Source organism: Balaenoptera borealis (assembly GCF_965194805.1).
Source record: "Balaenoptera borealis genome assembly, chromosome: 16".
NCBI lineage: Eukaryota > Metazoa > Chordata > Mammalia > Artiodactyla > Balaenopteridae > Balaenoptera > Balaenoptera borealis.
The window spans coordinates 83672799-83687659 of record NC_138872.1 but is presented as its reverse complement, the minus strand read 5'-3'; the positions used below and the strand labels follow the sequence as shown (position 1 = coordinate 83687659).

Sequence of the window (14861 nt, the reverse complement as noted above, 5' to 3'; positions counted from 1 at the left end):
TTGCTCAGAGCCCAGTGTCTTCAAAGACCCTCTCTGCTGGATCTCACTAGCAGGGCTAAATCCAAGTAACCTATTGCCAAAACATCCCATCAACTCACTCAGTCCATAAATAATTGTAATCAATACAGAGAAAAATAACCAGTCAACCCTTCCCTGTTCTCGCATAAGGGAGACAGCACCCGCTGAGCCCTCAAACCTGACTCGTGGAAAAGTGCCGATTTCTGCTTAGATATTCCAAAATCTACATAGGAAGTCTTGTCCCCAAACAATCCAGCTCACGACTCCAGCTTCCTTCTGAACATAGACACACATACCCAGATTTGAATAAAGACATAACAAATAGAATTTCAACTCCATGTATCTATACCTCGCACAGGAACAATGCAGAACCAAATGGAAAAGCTACCCGCCATCACCAGACAGCAACAATCTTTCAAGTCAAATTTAAAGAGAATACATGGAACATAGCCAACCACCCCACCAAAAATAAAACACTCCACTGCCCTCAGCCGATTCAATTATCTCTCTAAAAAAGGGCTTTTTTTAACACCTCCCAGCAAGCAGCAGATTCAGCGAGTTGGTGAGGATAACAGTACATAATCAAGCAAGTAGAGCCCAAGGTGTAAAATAAAACGCGGACTGGCTCGGCCAGGAGCAGCGGTGCCCTCGCACCATGAATATAAATGTTTAGAAATGGATATTATCGTTTTACTGTCATCTGGAATATTTTCCTCTACGGAAAGCGTATTTTAAAAATTCTTCACGATTCTCTACTTGGGAAGCGATGCTGGTGACCAAGTCTCTGTCCTTGACAGGATATCACCGAGTCGAGTCCGTAAAAATCCACCAGCTTAAAAACAAAAATAAACACACAAAGAAAACAATCTTCCCTTTTCCCTATAAAATAATTCGGGCTCATTATAGAAAAGTGAGAAAATACCAAAAAAAAAAAAAAGAAAAGAAAAGAAAAGAAGAAATGAATAAATAAATAACGGAAGAAAGAAAAAAATGAAGCATCCATAGTTCTACCTTTCAGACATAAGCATGTTAGTATTCTAGTGTTTTGGTGATTTCCGTCTAGCCCTTATGAATATGTATGATATGCATATGAATATGAACATGAGATTATGCTGCCTCCTTTAACTTAACATGGCAACATGGCATTTTCCCTTGTTAACACGGTCACTCTGGTCTTGATCCCCTTCTTGCCTTTTAAGGCCTTTTGGCCTCTGTCCTCTGGATGGACTCTCTCTCTCTCTTGCCTCGCACTTCCCTTTCTCATCCAGCCTTACTGCGATGTGATTTTCCGCTATTTATGCCTCCTCACTGGAGTTTCTGTGCTCGGGGCCTGTGCGAGGCCATCAGACCCTTCTGGGCACCCAACAGCCAGCCCCGCTGGACCCTGGTTCTCTGGCCAGGCCTCTCATCAGCCAGGGCAACCTCTGCATTCAGTCTCCCCCGCCTCGCCTCCAGCTCTTTCACCAGCCTGGATTTAAATGGCTCAGGAGTCCTCGGGTCTTTTCCTTGAAATGCTTTCTTGGAGGGCAAAGGGGTTTGCAATTGGTTTTCCCCACGGGAATCATTAGCTTCCACGGCTTCGACTCCATAGCTATCTTGATAAGAAGAAAGTCACAGGTGCTTGTTCTCAAAGGAATCTGGGGCGTGGCTGAGCACGACCCACATGAACACAGCAGGAGCAGAGGAGGACGAAGCCTGGGTCCAGGGATGCCCGGAGACGTACCTCACACCCACGCCTGACACTCCCAGAGCAGGAAAGCCCCGTGTCCAGCTGAAGAGCTGCTGGAGGTATTTTGTCTTCTCAAGACCCAGGACAGACCTGGTGTCGGTCCCTGATGCCCAGGTCCCCTCTGCCCCGTCCTTCCTCTGGGTCTCCGCCAGCCCACCCAGCCTGGGACGAGCCTTACCTGTCCACAGATGGCAGCCTCGCCCTTCTTGAGGAAAGCTGAGCAGCTGGGACAGGGCCCATCTCCCCCAAGAGGAAACAGGTGTGAGGAGGGAGACTATGGCCTTGGACCCAAGTGAAGCCCATGGCGGAAGGTCAGCCTCCCTATGAGCCCTTCCTGCTGCTGATCAAATATCACCCCACAGCCTCATCATCCGCAGGGAAAATGAAGATGCCCCAATTCCCACATCTGTAAAATGGGCACGGCTCCGACCCCCAGAGGGTCATTCTGGGATGTCATGAAGTAACGCACCATAAATGCCTGTGTGTCACCCAGGACACAGCTCCTGTCTGAGCATCCTGAGCAGAATCTGGCTTGTCTGTCCCTGGAATCAGAGAGAGGGACACACACTTGCCCCCCGGAAGAGCTGTGGTTTATGGTTACAGCCCAGATGTGCAAAGAGCAGCGAAAAGACCTGTTTTAATCAAATCTGGCAACTTTAAGAACGGCCACACCTCCCTCTGCTAGTAAGTAATACATTCACTGAGCAACAGAGGAGGAACCACACGTTCAGGCCCAGCCCGTTGGCAGATGTTGGAACCGCCCTAAGCAGCTTCAGGCTCAAGTAGGTGGGGCGCGGGGAGGTGCAGGAAGTCACCTGGGCCTCCCTGACTTGGGCTCCGGCAGTCGAGGTGGGGGTGAGGGTGCCGCTGGTGACCCGAGGCTTCCTCCTGGGCGCTGGGCCCGAAAAGGAGCACGGGCAGGGTCAGGCACCAACGGCAAACAGCGGCCTGTGCTTCATCTGGGTGACTTTGGCCCCAGGTTCCGGCCAGCTGGGTTCTGGCCGAGTCGATTCCTTACTTGTCCTCGTCTTTGGGGTCCCGTGAAGGCCTTGTTTCCCCGACATCTGGGGGCAGACAGACAGAAAAAATACGGAAGGTTCCTGCTTCTTCCGCTCCACCCTGGGGCACCAAGGGCACCTCGGATGGGACGGGGTGGCATTGCTGGGGGAGCCGCCCCAGGGGTCCCTCTGCTCTGAAGCTCCCAGGCCTCGCTTCCCAGTGCTGAGGAAGAGCCAGAGGATGGTGTGCGTCGGCGGATGGGTCCAGGCGAGGCGCCCGCCTGCCCGCCACCCTGTGCCCACGTGCCAGCCCCGCCCTGGTGAAGCTCCCCCCACCCAGGCTGGCCCGGAGGGGCTGATGCCGGCGGCCACCCCTGTACGGCAGCCTCAGCTTTACGGGTCTGGGCCAAGGGGAGCTGAGTCAGGAGGGGACCCCAAAGCAGCCTTGGCGCTCCCTGTCCTAGGACACCACCCCCTGAGGGCAGGGCCCTCATCTTCTTGTTCACTCTGGTGCCTCAACCCGGCCCGACACACCACAGCCGCCTCCAAAGTGTGTTGACATCACAAGTGAATGACTGGTGAGGAGCAGACGTGAGCAGTACACACGCCCTGCCCTAGAGAAGCCCTCGGTCCACAGACACGGGGGAAGGAGTCAGTAGAGGGGTGTGGAGAGCAGCCCAGGTTGCATCAGCAACAAGAAGGAAGGGCCTTCTAGATGGAGGGAACACCTCTGAGGTGAGGGGTCGGTGGGAGTGGGAGAGAGGCAGGGCAGGAGGAGAGGCCAGCAGAGGCTGAGGAAGGCCTGCTGGCCAGAACAGTGGGAGGCCCTTGGTGGACAAGTGCCACTGATGCCTTTCGGAAGAGGACTGGCGTGTAGACCTTCATGCAGGAAGAAGACGCTGCAGAAGGCGGACTGGGGCAGATGGGAGAGAGGGGGAGCGACACAGAGACCGTGAGCTCAGCCGGGGACCCAGCTGGGCAGTGACGCTCAGGTGGGAGCAGAGTGGGCGTGGAGAGACGCAGAAGGAGTTACAATAAAACCCTGTGACTGGCTGCATGAGGATAAGAGGGCTAAGCCTGCACCAGATTTTCCTGGAGAAGCTTCCAGGGGAGAGTGGATGCACATCTGGCCCCGCCTTGGGCTCACCCTGCAGACTGAGGCGGTGCATTGGCCGGACACACGGACATCAGCCCACCTGGGTCCTGACACGCCACGAACCCACAGCCATTCAACAGTGGTGGACGGAGATCCCACTGGCGCCGGGCACCTTCTAGCAGTGGGGATGCAGCCGAGAACTCAACAGGTAGGGGTCCCTACATGGGACTTCTGTTCTAGTAGAGGGCAACAGGCGCTAAGCCTGAGCACAGAGAGTGAAAACTACTCTAGGGAATGACGACGTCGAGTAGGGGGTCAGACAGTGACAGGGACAGGTCACCAAGGGAAGCGACAAGCAGAGGTGTCCATCATGCTCTCTGCCCAGTGCAGTGACTGACTGCAGCTGATGCTCGGTGAATACCTGAGGGTCTGACTCAGGAGCAGCCCCGCGGGTGCTGGCTGGACCCACGGGAGGGAGCCACCAAGAATCCTCGCAGAAGATTGAAATAGCTGAGAGTCGGTTTCAAGGATCTTCCGATACTCTGAGGGGTTGTGCAGGGCTGAGAAGTGGCTGGAGAGCAGTGGACAGAGCTGGGCTTGGGTTCAGGACATGAGCAGCCACCAAGGGGGCGGGGCAGCAGGGAACTGTGTGCCGGGATGACGCAGCTGCCAGCATCACCTTGGACCTGGAAAGATGTGCTATATCCTGGCTGCTGGGGCCCCAGAGGGCATGCCTGGTCCAAAGTCTTCATAGTGGGAGGTGACCTTCCTACTACCAAGATTCATATCATGGGGGTTTCTCAATATGGGAAGGAATTCAGCTTCTGGGCAGGCCAAAGAGAGAAAAAAACCCGAGTGTTCATCCCAGGAGGAGAATCTGTCTTTCGCAACAGATTTATTTTATTGAGCAACTACTGCCTTCAGGGTAGTATTTGTTTCCCCACCTCCTCTCTTCCCCCATCCCCACTTCTGTCCCCGCCAGGAGGCATCCCCTAATAGGGCCTCTCACCTGAGGGGTACGCATAGGGCAATTTGGCTCACAGCTCATATTCACAAAAGTCCTTCAACGTATGCTTTTGACATTATTCAGTTTTGATTTTGAGATTCGCAAGGACCCTGGAGCCAGGCTGCCTGAGTTTGGATCCTGCCTCTGCCACTTACTAGCTATGTGACCTTGGCTAAAGTACTTAACCCCTCTGTTTCTGTTTCCTCATCTGTAAAATGGGAATGTCAATAGCTTACACCAGTCACAAAAAGCCACATATTGAATGATGCCATTTATAGGAAATGTCCAGATTAGGTAAATCCATAGAGACAAAAAGTAGATTCGTGGTTTCCAAGGAGTAGGAGGAGGGGTGCAATGGGGAGTGACAGCAAATGGGTACAGAGTTTCTTTTAGGGATGATGAAAATATTCTAAAATTAGATAAAGTTTAAAGAGTTACCATAAAATGCTTCGAGCAGTACCTGAACTATAGAAAATGATTTCTAAGTCATTGTTAAGTAAAACTCACTTCCAAATGAAGGCATTCACCCTGATGAGCTTGGGAAAAATATGCTCATAATGTGATTTTAAAGTGGTATTCCATTCCTGAATCTCACTGTCTGTTGAGTACTTTTATAAATCCTGTAATTATCTTGAGGATAGCATTGTTCATTCATTCATTTTTACCATAATGGGGCCCCACCTCCATAAATGGGTGGTGGCTCAGGGCTCTGAAAGGCCACCACATCTGGCGAGCTGTCCTTGACTCAGTCAGCTTTAGACAGAGGATCTAGAAGGCAGCAGAAGGTGAGGACTTCATACAAAGGCATTTAGAAGGAGAGCTGAGGATGAGGTGTGTGGCCTTTGTTTCATTGGCAGAGAACTAGGAAGAGGTGATTTCCAAGCTGCATGGTCTCTTTATTTGCTCAAAGCTGAATTAAAGTAATGCAACCACAAAAAGGATTCAAGTCAGCAAGCGGCAGTCATAGAAACCCTATGGAGGGTGCCCTATGGCAAGACCACTAGTGCGCATAACAAGTGGCTCTCTGGGAGGAAAAGAGCCTTTATTAGTAATGTTTGCCAATTTCCATGGTGTAAATACTCAAGCTATAGACATGATATCACTGGAGTCAGAGTTGGCAAGAGTTGTGCAGTAGTACAGTATTATATAGCATTTCTGCTATACTATATAGCTACAACAGATGTAAATAACCTTAAAGCATAGATAACAGTAAATGTAGCAAAATAATTGACTTTTTAGTATTTATAACCTTTGCTTTTTAATAACAACTTTGAGATATAATTCACAAACCACAAAATTCACTCCTTTAAAATGGATTTTAGTATATTCACGGAGTTGTGCAATGATCACCATTATTTAATTTTAGAATATTTCCAACACCCTCCAAAGAAACCCCATACCTATTAGCAGTCACTCCCCATTTCTTCCCTTGGCTCTAGGCAACCACTAACCTAATTTCTGTCTCTATGGATTTGCTTAATCTGGACATTTCATAAAAATGGAATCATACAATATACCTTTCATGACTGGCTCTTTTCACTGAGCATAACGCTGAGGTTCATCTGTGTTGATTGGTCTCACTGAGGTTCATCTGTGTTGTAACATGTATCAGTACTTCACTCCTTTTTATTGCTGAATAGTATTCCATTACAAGGATATACCATATTTTGTTAATCCATTTATCAGTTGATGGACATTTGCATAGTTTCCACCTTTTGGCTATTATAAATAATGCTGCTATGAATGTCGGTGGACAAGGTTTGATGTGGACATATGTCTTCAATTATATTAGGTGTATATCTAGGAGTAGAATTGTTGGGTCATATGGTGACTCTATGTTTAACATTTTGAGGAACTGTCAGACTATTTTCCAAATCGGCTGCCCATTGGCACCTCATTTCCTAAATTTTTCTTTTACGTTTTCAATCAGCCATCTGGTGTCACTGGCTCAGGAAGCTGCAATGTTAAACAATTGCCACTGATCGTTTTCAACAAACTGGGGGTAGTGCTGTTTGCACTAAGGGAATTCTGAATCCTGTCAAATAAAGACAAATCCTGAGAATGATGCCTTTCTAGGGAGCTGCCTGACAGGTCAAATAGTGACAGTTTTCTGGGGATGCAGCTTTCGGGAGAGCTCCAAACCTGTTCTGTCCCCTCCAGTAGCTTAGCTAGGCTGTTCATTTTCACAGCTACCATGGTTGTGAGGCTGATGTTTTTCAAGGCTACCATGGAGATGGGAGAGAAGAATGTGGCTACAGCAAGTGAAAACACCACAAAGCTCACTGTTCTTACTGAGGTCAGCCATTTTTCTTTAATAAATACTCCTTGTGTTGTTGCAAACCTTTGGCTAATTTCTAGAGTTCTGAAGAAGTTGATTTTGACAATTTTTGCTAGTCTTCTCATTGCTTTCCTTTCTGAAAATGCTTCTCCTTATTACTTTTGTTTTTAATATAATTAATTTAATTGCAAGTTTATATAAATTAATTTTCAACAATGGCTGTGTCTAACAACTGGCATGCAAAATTCCTGAAGATTTAACAATTGGCTTTCACAAGCTGGTACCAGCTGGCTCCAGTATACCACTGACAGGACCCTCACAGATGCACCCATTTGGTCCAGCTCAGCGCTGCAAACATTTAGGGAACTCGCTGAGTGCCAGATCCTCAGAGATGCATGCTCATCCAGTACTAAAGTGAATCCATATCCCTTGAATCCAGCCCTCAGCCAGAGCTTGCTGGCAGGACAGACAATGCCTGTAGAATCATCCAAGTGATGGCTTGGCATGCAAGAAAAATTGGAAAAGGCCGAGCACAGGTGAGAACAGCTATAGAAACACTGAAAGATATTGCTTCTCATCTTAGGGATCTAATCCCAAATTGTGCCAAAGGTTGTTTTCTGATTCCTAGAGGAAACTAAACAAAGCAAACAAGTTCTTATTTGCTTTATAAATTCTCTAACTGGACGTCTTCAAGAGAAGCACTGGGCAAAGATGTGAGCAGGGAGGTAGGTGGTAGGTTAAAGGTTTCCATTAGACACCGTCCAAGGAATGTGCACCTTAACCCTTGCTCTGTGAAGTGGAAAGGAAAAAAGTTTTTAAAAAAACTTTTCAGCTGGTTGAATAATAACGAAACCTGCTTTGGGATTGTGGTCTGACATGTGGTCGTTGGAGCTCACTTTAATTATGATTAACAACCACAAGGATTATGAGGCAGGGCTTTGGTTGGGCCAGCACTGCTGCAAACAAATCCAGTGACTCCCCATGGGAAACAGTGTGAGCATTCCCTGGCTTTCTCAAACTCAAAGTCCGGAGCTTCCTGATCCAAGGAGAAGCACAACAGGGTGATTGTGTCTCTTTTCCAGACCTTTGCCTTCCTTTCCTTTCCCACATAGAGATCAGCAGACAGCCATATACACTTTAACCCAGTACTTCCACATTCCAGCTATTTGTTTACTTAGGTGTTTATTGGCTTGCCTTAATCATTCAACAAATATCCCCTGGGCATGGTCCATGTGTCCACACGGGGTTAGCCCCCCGCAGAGAGCTGGCATTTGGGATGGACATTTGAGGAGTCCGGAGAATTGGGGAGGCTCCCCCGTGCTGCCCCATCTGATAAGATTCAAAACAGTCCCTCTCATGCACAAACTGGGCTATGAGTGCATTCTCCGGAAGAGCCCAGCATTTTCCCAGCCTCCAGGCTTCTCTGATCGTTGTCACTTCTACCTGGAAAGTATTTTTTTCTCTACCCTTTCTGCAGAAGGATGCTCTCCTCACCTGTTGGCTGGGTCTTGTCACTTGGTGGGGAGAGGCGGGCACCCGGGACCAGGCACCATTGCTTTGGAGAATTCCTACTGGAGCCACCCCCAGCTGACACGTGCCCAGTTCCTGTCCTTGGGGAGCTTATAGTCACAGGAACAATAAAATATGGCAGCTGGGCTAGCAGTCTGTCCAGGGCCAGGGAGGGGCACTGGGAGCTGCTAGTCATTTCTCCTGAGGTTGGGAGAGGCCTTCTTAGATGACATCATTCTTCAGGTGAGTCTCCACGGTGGAAAGGGAGTGTGCCAGGTGGCCAAGAAAGGACAGGAAGGGCACTCTTGCCAAGAGGAACAGCTTGAGCTCAGGAGCTGAATTAGTGGGTGCGAGGGGAGAGGTATTCTATTCTTGTTGAATTGAAATAAAAAAGCCCAAAGCTCCTTGGTGGCTGATAGGTCAACCTAAGAAGAGTCTAAAACGTCTGTTGCAAGTAAAAAAGGCAGAAGGCAAAACAGGCCTATTTTTACACGTTTTGAAATACTGAGAAAAAAATTCAGAATGGATTCTGGATGCTTTTCATTGTCTTCTTTATACTTTCCTTTTTAAAAAATTGTAAAATAATTGCTGGCATCACCTGCTGCTCACGCACTTCTTGGTCTGCAGGGGGCGCACCGGCGGCCACCCTCCCTCAGCCAGAGTGATGGGCGGGGCCTCCCAGGCGGGTGTGGAGCTGGCGATTGGCGGGATGGGCTGTCTATCATGGCGTCCCGCCCCCCACCCTACGTCACATGACGCAGCCCATCATGGCGGTGGGAGTGCGGCTGCGCTGGCCCGCGGCTCCGCAGAGCTGCTACCGTTGCTTCTGTTGAGAGGCGGCGGCGGCGGCGCAGGCGGGCGGGCAGGAAGGATGGTGTTTCTGTGGTTGGAGCGGTGGGTGCGGACCAGGATCTGGGCTGAGGTTTGGCCGAAACGACGTGTGCTCAGGAGCAGCCGGCGCGGGTGCCGCTGAGGCAGCGGAGGGAGGCAGGACTGACTGACGGACGGAGGAACGGAAGGCAACCCGAGAGCCAGTCTCCGGGGCCGCGCCGTGGGCGAGATGCCTGGGCCCCCGCCGTTGCTGCTGCTACTCCTGGCCGCCGGCAGTGCCGGGGCCGCGCCACTTCCGCAAACAGGTGCAGGTGAGCGGGCCCGAGGCAGGGACGGGGCTGAGGGGACCGGGCTGCGGGGCCGCTGCGACGGGGGTGGCTGGGAAGGAGGCTGCAGGCCCGGTCTGGCCTCGGCGCCGAGAAATCGGAGGGCCTGCCGGGGCGCGAGGCCCGGGGAAGCGAGTGATTAGGGAGATTTTGCAGCAGGGACGTGTGGCGGGGTTGGGGGGGGGGCGCGGGCTGCCTCTCGAGGGCCGAAGCGGGGGCGAGGCGATGCGGATGGGGCTGGGGAGGACTGCGAGCGGGGCGGCAGCGACCGACCCCTCCCGGGGTAGACTGCAGCACCGGCTCTGGACCTGTTGCCTGAAGGTCCTCAGCCTACATCCCTTGCCGGCAGTTCTGCTTCCTTTTCCAGATGTCACCTGCCTCCTGTGCTTTTCTCACATCTTATAATAAGAACCGTTTCTTAGCCCTAATCATACTTAAATGCAAATGACTTGGAGAGCTGCGCAGAGTTTCCTTCGCTCCCTGTAACTTGTTCTGAAGTTGTAAATTGATTTTTAGACGCTGTGCGTTTTATTCAGATTGAATCTCTGGGGATGAGAAGGAAACCACTCTATAAATATCTCTACTTTAGGAAGCCAGTGATTAGAGTAGCAGCCTTTGAATAACTATTGACAAAATGGCCCAAGGGTGATTGAAGTTTCTATTTTAGCTACGTCAGTGTGTGATTTTCTTTTTTTCTCCCCATCGTTTTCGTTTGTGGATTATTTTCTCAAATAAAACTTCAGTCCAGGAAAGCATCTCAAGTTGGATAATTTTTTTTTTTAAGGAAAAAAATAATCTAGGCCAATTTGCCATTATCATCTGTTGCTTATCTTTGAAATGAGGAGAGACTGAAATTTCATAGAATCATGGAATTTTAGAGATGGGAGAGACCTTAAAGAAAATTTAGTCCAATTTCTTTCGTTTTGCAGTTGAAGATAGTGAGGCCCTGGGGGTCAAATGACCTACCCAAGGTGACACAGCTAAATTTTAGGAGGAACCACAACTAAAACCCAGGTCTTAGATTCCCCTAGCTGTGTGATTTTTCTGCTTTACCACTTCAAGTCTCATATTAGCTGTTTAGAATACCCTTGAGGTCAAGAGTTATTTTAGAATGATGTTAATTGGGTGCAGAATGTGGAAGGTACTGTCCCTAGTAAAGACATATTTTTCAAACACATCTCCAATGGAAGCTAAATATAATTGTTTCCAGAGGCACACCAGGTTATGTCATTGAGTGCCCTTTAGTTGGGTATAAACTGTTATCATTGTACCACGTAGTGTATTGCTAAATTTCTGCCACTGCCTTAGATCAAATATGTGTAAGGTGAATTCTGTTTTCTGACCTGATAGATAAGAAGAGTGAATATTATGAGGAATGTATAGGCAGCCCAGGTAAGAGTCACAGCAAGTACCTGGGAAATTATAAAAGACTGTAGGGAGAAGTGTCGATGTTGATATTGAAACATATTCATAGTGAAATTGAAAATTAGCACTAGAATAGGATAGTGGATAAAGATTACATATGTGAAAGGGATTCAAGAAGTTTCCAGATGACTTTGCTCTTAATCGAAGTTTTACATATTTTGTAAAACAGATTCTATTTAGGAAACTTTGGAAATGTGTCTGCTTATAAACCTTTTTTTGGCCAAACCGTGAGGCATGCAGGATCTTAGTTCCCCGACCAGGGATTGAACCCGTGCCCCCTGCAGTGGAAGCACGGAGTCTTAACCACTGGCCCACCAGGGAAGTCCCTATAAACCTCTTAATGTGTTTATTCCCTTCTTTTACTATTTCATGGAGGTATGAATCAAAAAATTGAATTTTTTTTGGAGTGTTGTAAAACAAAGCAATCAAGAAAATTAATCCATAAATAGAAATATTAAATCTTGGCATTAAAAAAATGTAAAAAACTATTTGGTGACTTGTAGCAGCTTTTGTAGATTTTCCCTTTGTAGATTTTCCCTCATGTTCTATTGCTTGGAGGGTGTATGGTGAGACTTGTGGCCTATGGATGACAGGTACCTACTAGGGTTAAATTATGTGGAAAAGATGCACAATCACACATAGATTTGGGAGTTTTTATTTCCATTCAGAAGAGATTGTTAATCCTGGTAATGGGGGTAGATTCTTGACCAAGAAGAGTAAAGAAACCTTTGAGCTAATCCTGATAAGTGAGTTCGCTGGTTAAGAAAGAGGAACCCCTCTGGAACATACATAGTAGATGAAAGAGCAGTTAAACATTGAAAACAGCTATCAAGCTTTTGATTATCTGGGGGCCTGTACTCCTTACAAAGGGAGAGCTGGCCATTTTCAGATTCAGAGTAGATCCATTGTATATGGTCTTTGCCTCCTTGGCCTTACTCTGCTTAAAGTTCAAACTGGTTAATACTGCCTTGGAGAAAGCATAGCTTATCAACAGTAGGTTGGAAAAAATACTTGAATTGTATCCTTTGCCAGCCTGTTTGCATGGGGAAATGAGACAGTTAACTGAAATTCAGCATTTAAATCGAAGTTCATTTATCCCACGTTTCTTTGTCATCCAAAATCATTTCTAGGTTCTAAAGTTGAAAAAAGATATTTACCCATTCAGTCATAATAAGCTTTGTAAATATGTAGATTGCCTTTGCCCATCAGGCAAGAAGGCATTTCTAGGTTGAATTTTGGGGGGAGAATCTCTTTATCACTCTGAGAGTCCCTTATGTCCTCCCTGGGGGGGGGGAGGTCTTTTCCTGAGAATCTGTATTTCTGCAAGGGCCCTTGTTATATAGACTGAGATCCTGCTGGTCCTCACTTAGGAAGCTTACGTAAAGAGAGGAAGTCCACTGTTTCACACACAGTTCAGTTACCAAACTAAGATTACAGTTAAGAAATTCTTTTTCTCCAGATCATAGTTATCAGACCTTTCTTCTCTTGGCAAATATTTATGTGCCTTTTGTAAGATTCTCAGAATTCACATCATAAAGAAAGATGTTGTATGCGTGAAGGCATTCCTCTAAGTCCACAACTTGTTATTAATATTAGGATAGTGGTGAGACAAGGAAACTCACTTCTATTGTTCTGTGGCATATTAGGTCACAGAGTACAGAGGAAGCTTTTAGCAGTTCCAGATAAAGGACCTCACGGAAGTCTGTGAAGCCGGTGGGACTCAGCTACTGATTAAACAGCAGCTTGTGAAACCGGGGCTTTTGTTTTAGATTAAGCAAACAGGCTTGTATCTTGAAAAAGATTTCTGAAGTAAAGGAAGTGCTTTCTAAAGTGTGAATTTTTGTGTTTATTTTAACAGCTTCTGAGAGCTTTCCATGCAAATTCTTGTCAGGATATATGGCTCTAAGGCTTGAGATCTGATTTAGACCCGGGAATGCTGTTAATTGCTTTCAGTTGGTGATATTTTGGGGTTAACTAAATATGTTCATTTGCATAGTAATAGGAAATCTGTCCAGCAGCTTTGTAGCTAATCAGCATCGAAGTTATCAAATCTCTACAGTTTTGCTGATATCAATGTGCTGACTGTTCACGCAATTCTCTTGAAATTTAGAGTCCTTGGGCCCTCTGTGCTCCCGTGGGCTGTGTCACTTAGAACAGCTGTACGTATAATGAAAAACACTTTGTAATGTAAATGTCATGTAGGGGATAGCCAGGGTTCTGAAACTGTTAAACAGACTAGTCCTCAAAAAAGTCCTTGTAGGTGGACATATAAAAATAATCCACCTTTTCAGCTCAGTTGAGAGTAAAATTCATGAACCAGTCACAGGAGGAGCAGGCGTTGTGGCCAGAGCTTGGACTTTGGAGTTAGTCTGGGTGTGAGGCCTTCCTCTGCCACTTTAAAGCTTTTAAGACCTTGCCCAGTCACTTGACCTCTCCAAGCTTCTTAGAATTCAACTATTAAAAAAGGATGATGATAATATTTAAGGGGTTGCTGTCACATGATAGCCATGTCTGCTACAGGTTAGGACCTTGGCAACATAGATTCCTTCATTGCTTCAGATTTCTTTGTAAATTGGGTGGGTTATCCTAGAATTGACTAATGGTGGGTGGTATGGCTCCAAAGAAGGAAGTCACCGTGGTAGCTGCTTATCATGGAATTGCCTAGAACTTATGGATGTAAAAAAATCTTTGTTTCTCAAAATAGCAAATTATATGATGGGTGAAGATCCTTTAGAGAGAAATCTGGCTTATTGAAGTATGATGTATAAGCTGGTAGTGTTACTTCTTGAAATTCATAGTCTTGGGGAATTATGCTAGAAAACTTTAAGATGATCTGGATTAGCTTGCTTTTATATAATAAACCTGTTTTTGGACATCGAGATGACTAAAGCTCTTGCATGTGAACAATTGCTGGTTTTAATTTACTTAAAGGAACCACGGGCAATCTAAGTTTGGTTGATCCCAAACAAAATTGTATACTCGCAGAAAGCGTCCCTGAAGGCAGCCCGTTCACCCAGACTGTGGTAGGACCAGCACAGGGCTGAGGCTTCCCCTTAGAAAATGTCATTCGGAGAGGCGAATGTGACAGACTTGCTTTCTCTCTCTCTCTCTCTCTCTTTTAAAATTATGTATTTTTGCAGTCCTCTAGCGGTGCTTCACTCTTTGAAATTTTTATTTATTACTCAGACACGAGGAAAGGAATACTATAGAAAGGAGAAGCTGGACAAACGTTCCTGGTCTAAAACAAACTACTGTATCTGGGGTGGTTTTTAGATTCGAGTTTCTGCTTTTCTGTGAATCCTCATATGAAGACGCTGTAAGAAAGCTGAGGAGATGTGGTAAAACCTGTGTCAGAGCAAAATGTTGGAGTGAAGTATTTTTAAGTTGTAGTAAATGACTGATTGGGAACCATGCCTTGGCATTACAGTTCTTTGCTGCAAAGAACAGGCATATCAGAAAAATAACCTCAGTATTTCAAAAGAAGGTTTTGTGCAAAGGTTAGCCCAGTGCAGAGATTCCAGATTTCACTGGACTTTATTGTGATTCAAGTGGGCAACATGAGAACAGCTGATGCCGAGTGTCGCAGGTGCCTGAGACACACAACACGGTGAGCGCCTTTACTTCTCTGAAAGCCTCTGCCCTCCA

General features: G+C 47.0%; 1 protein-coding gene across 3 annotated transcripts in view; it reads left to right on the top strand.

The window, feature by feature from the left end:
• Positions 1-9374: 9374 nt before the first annotated feature.
• The window catches only part of LMTK2 (lemur tyrosine kinase 2), an 86309-nt gene continuing 80822 nt past the window's right edge, over positions 9375-14861 (top strand). For 2 of the 3 annotated variants that reach the window (XM_082359985.1, XM_082359982.1), the window contains exon 1: positions 9376-9776. Coding sequence is in view for 2 of the 3 variants with exons in the window: in XM_082359982.1 (XP_082216108.1) it covers positions 9695-9776 (82 nt within the window). In the remaining variant the exon portion in view is untranslated. Of the gene's footprint in view, positions 9777-14861 lie in introns of all 3 variants that reach the window. The other variant, XM_082359983.1, reaches the window with a different exon arrangement.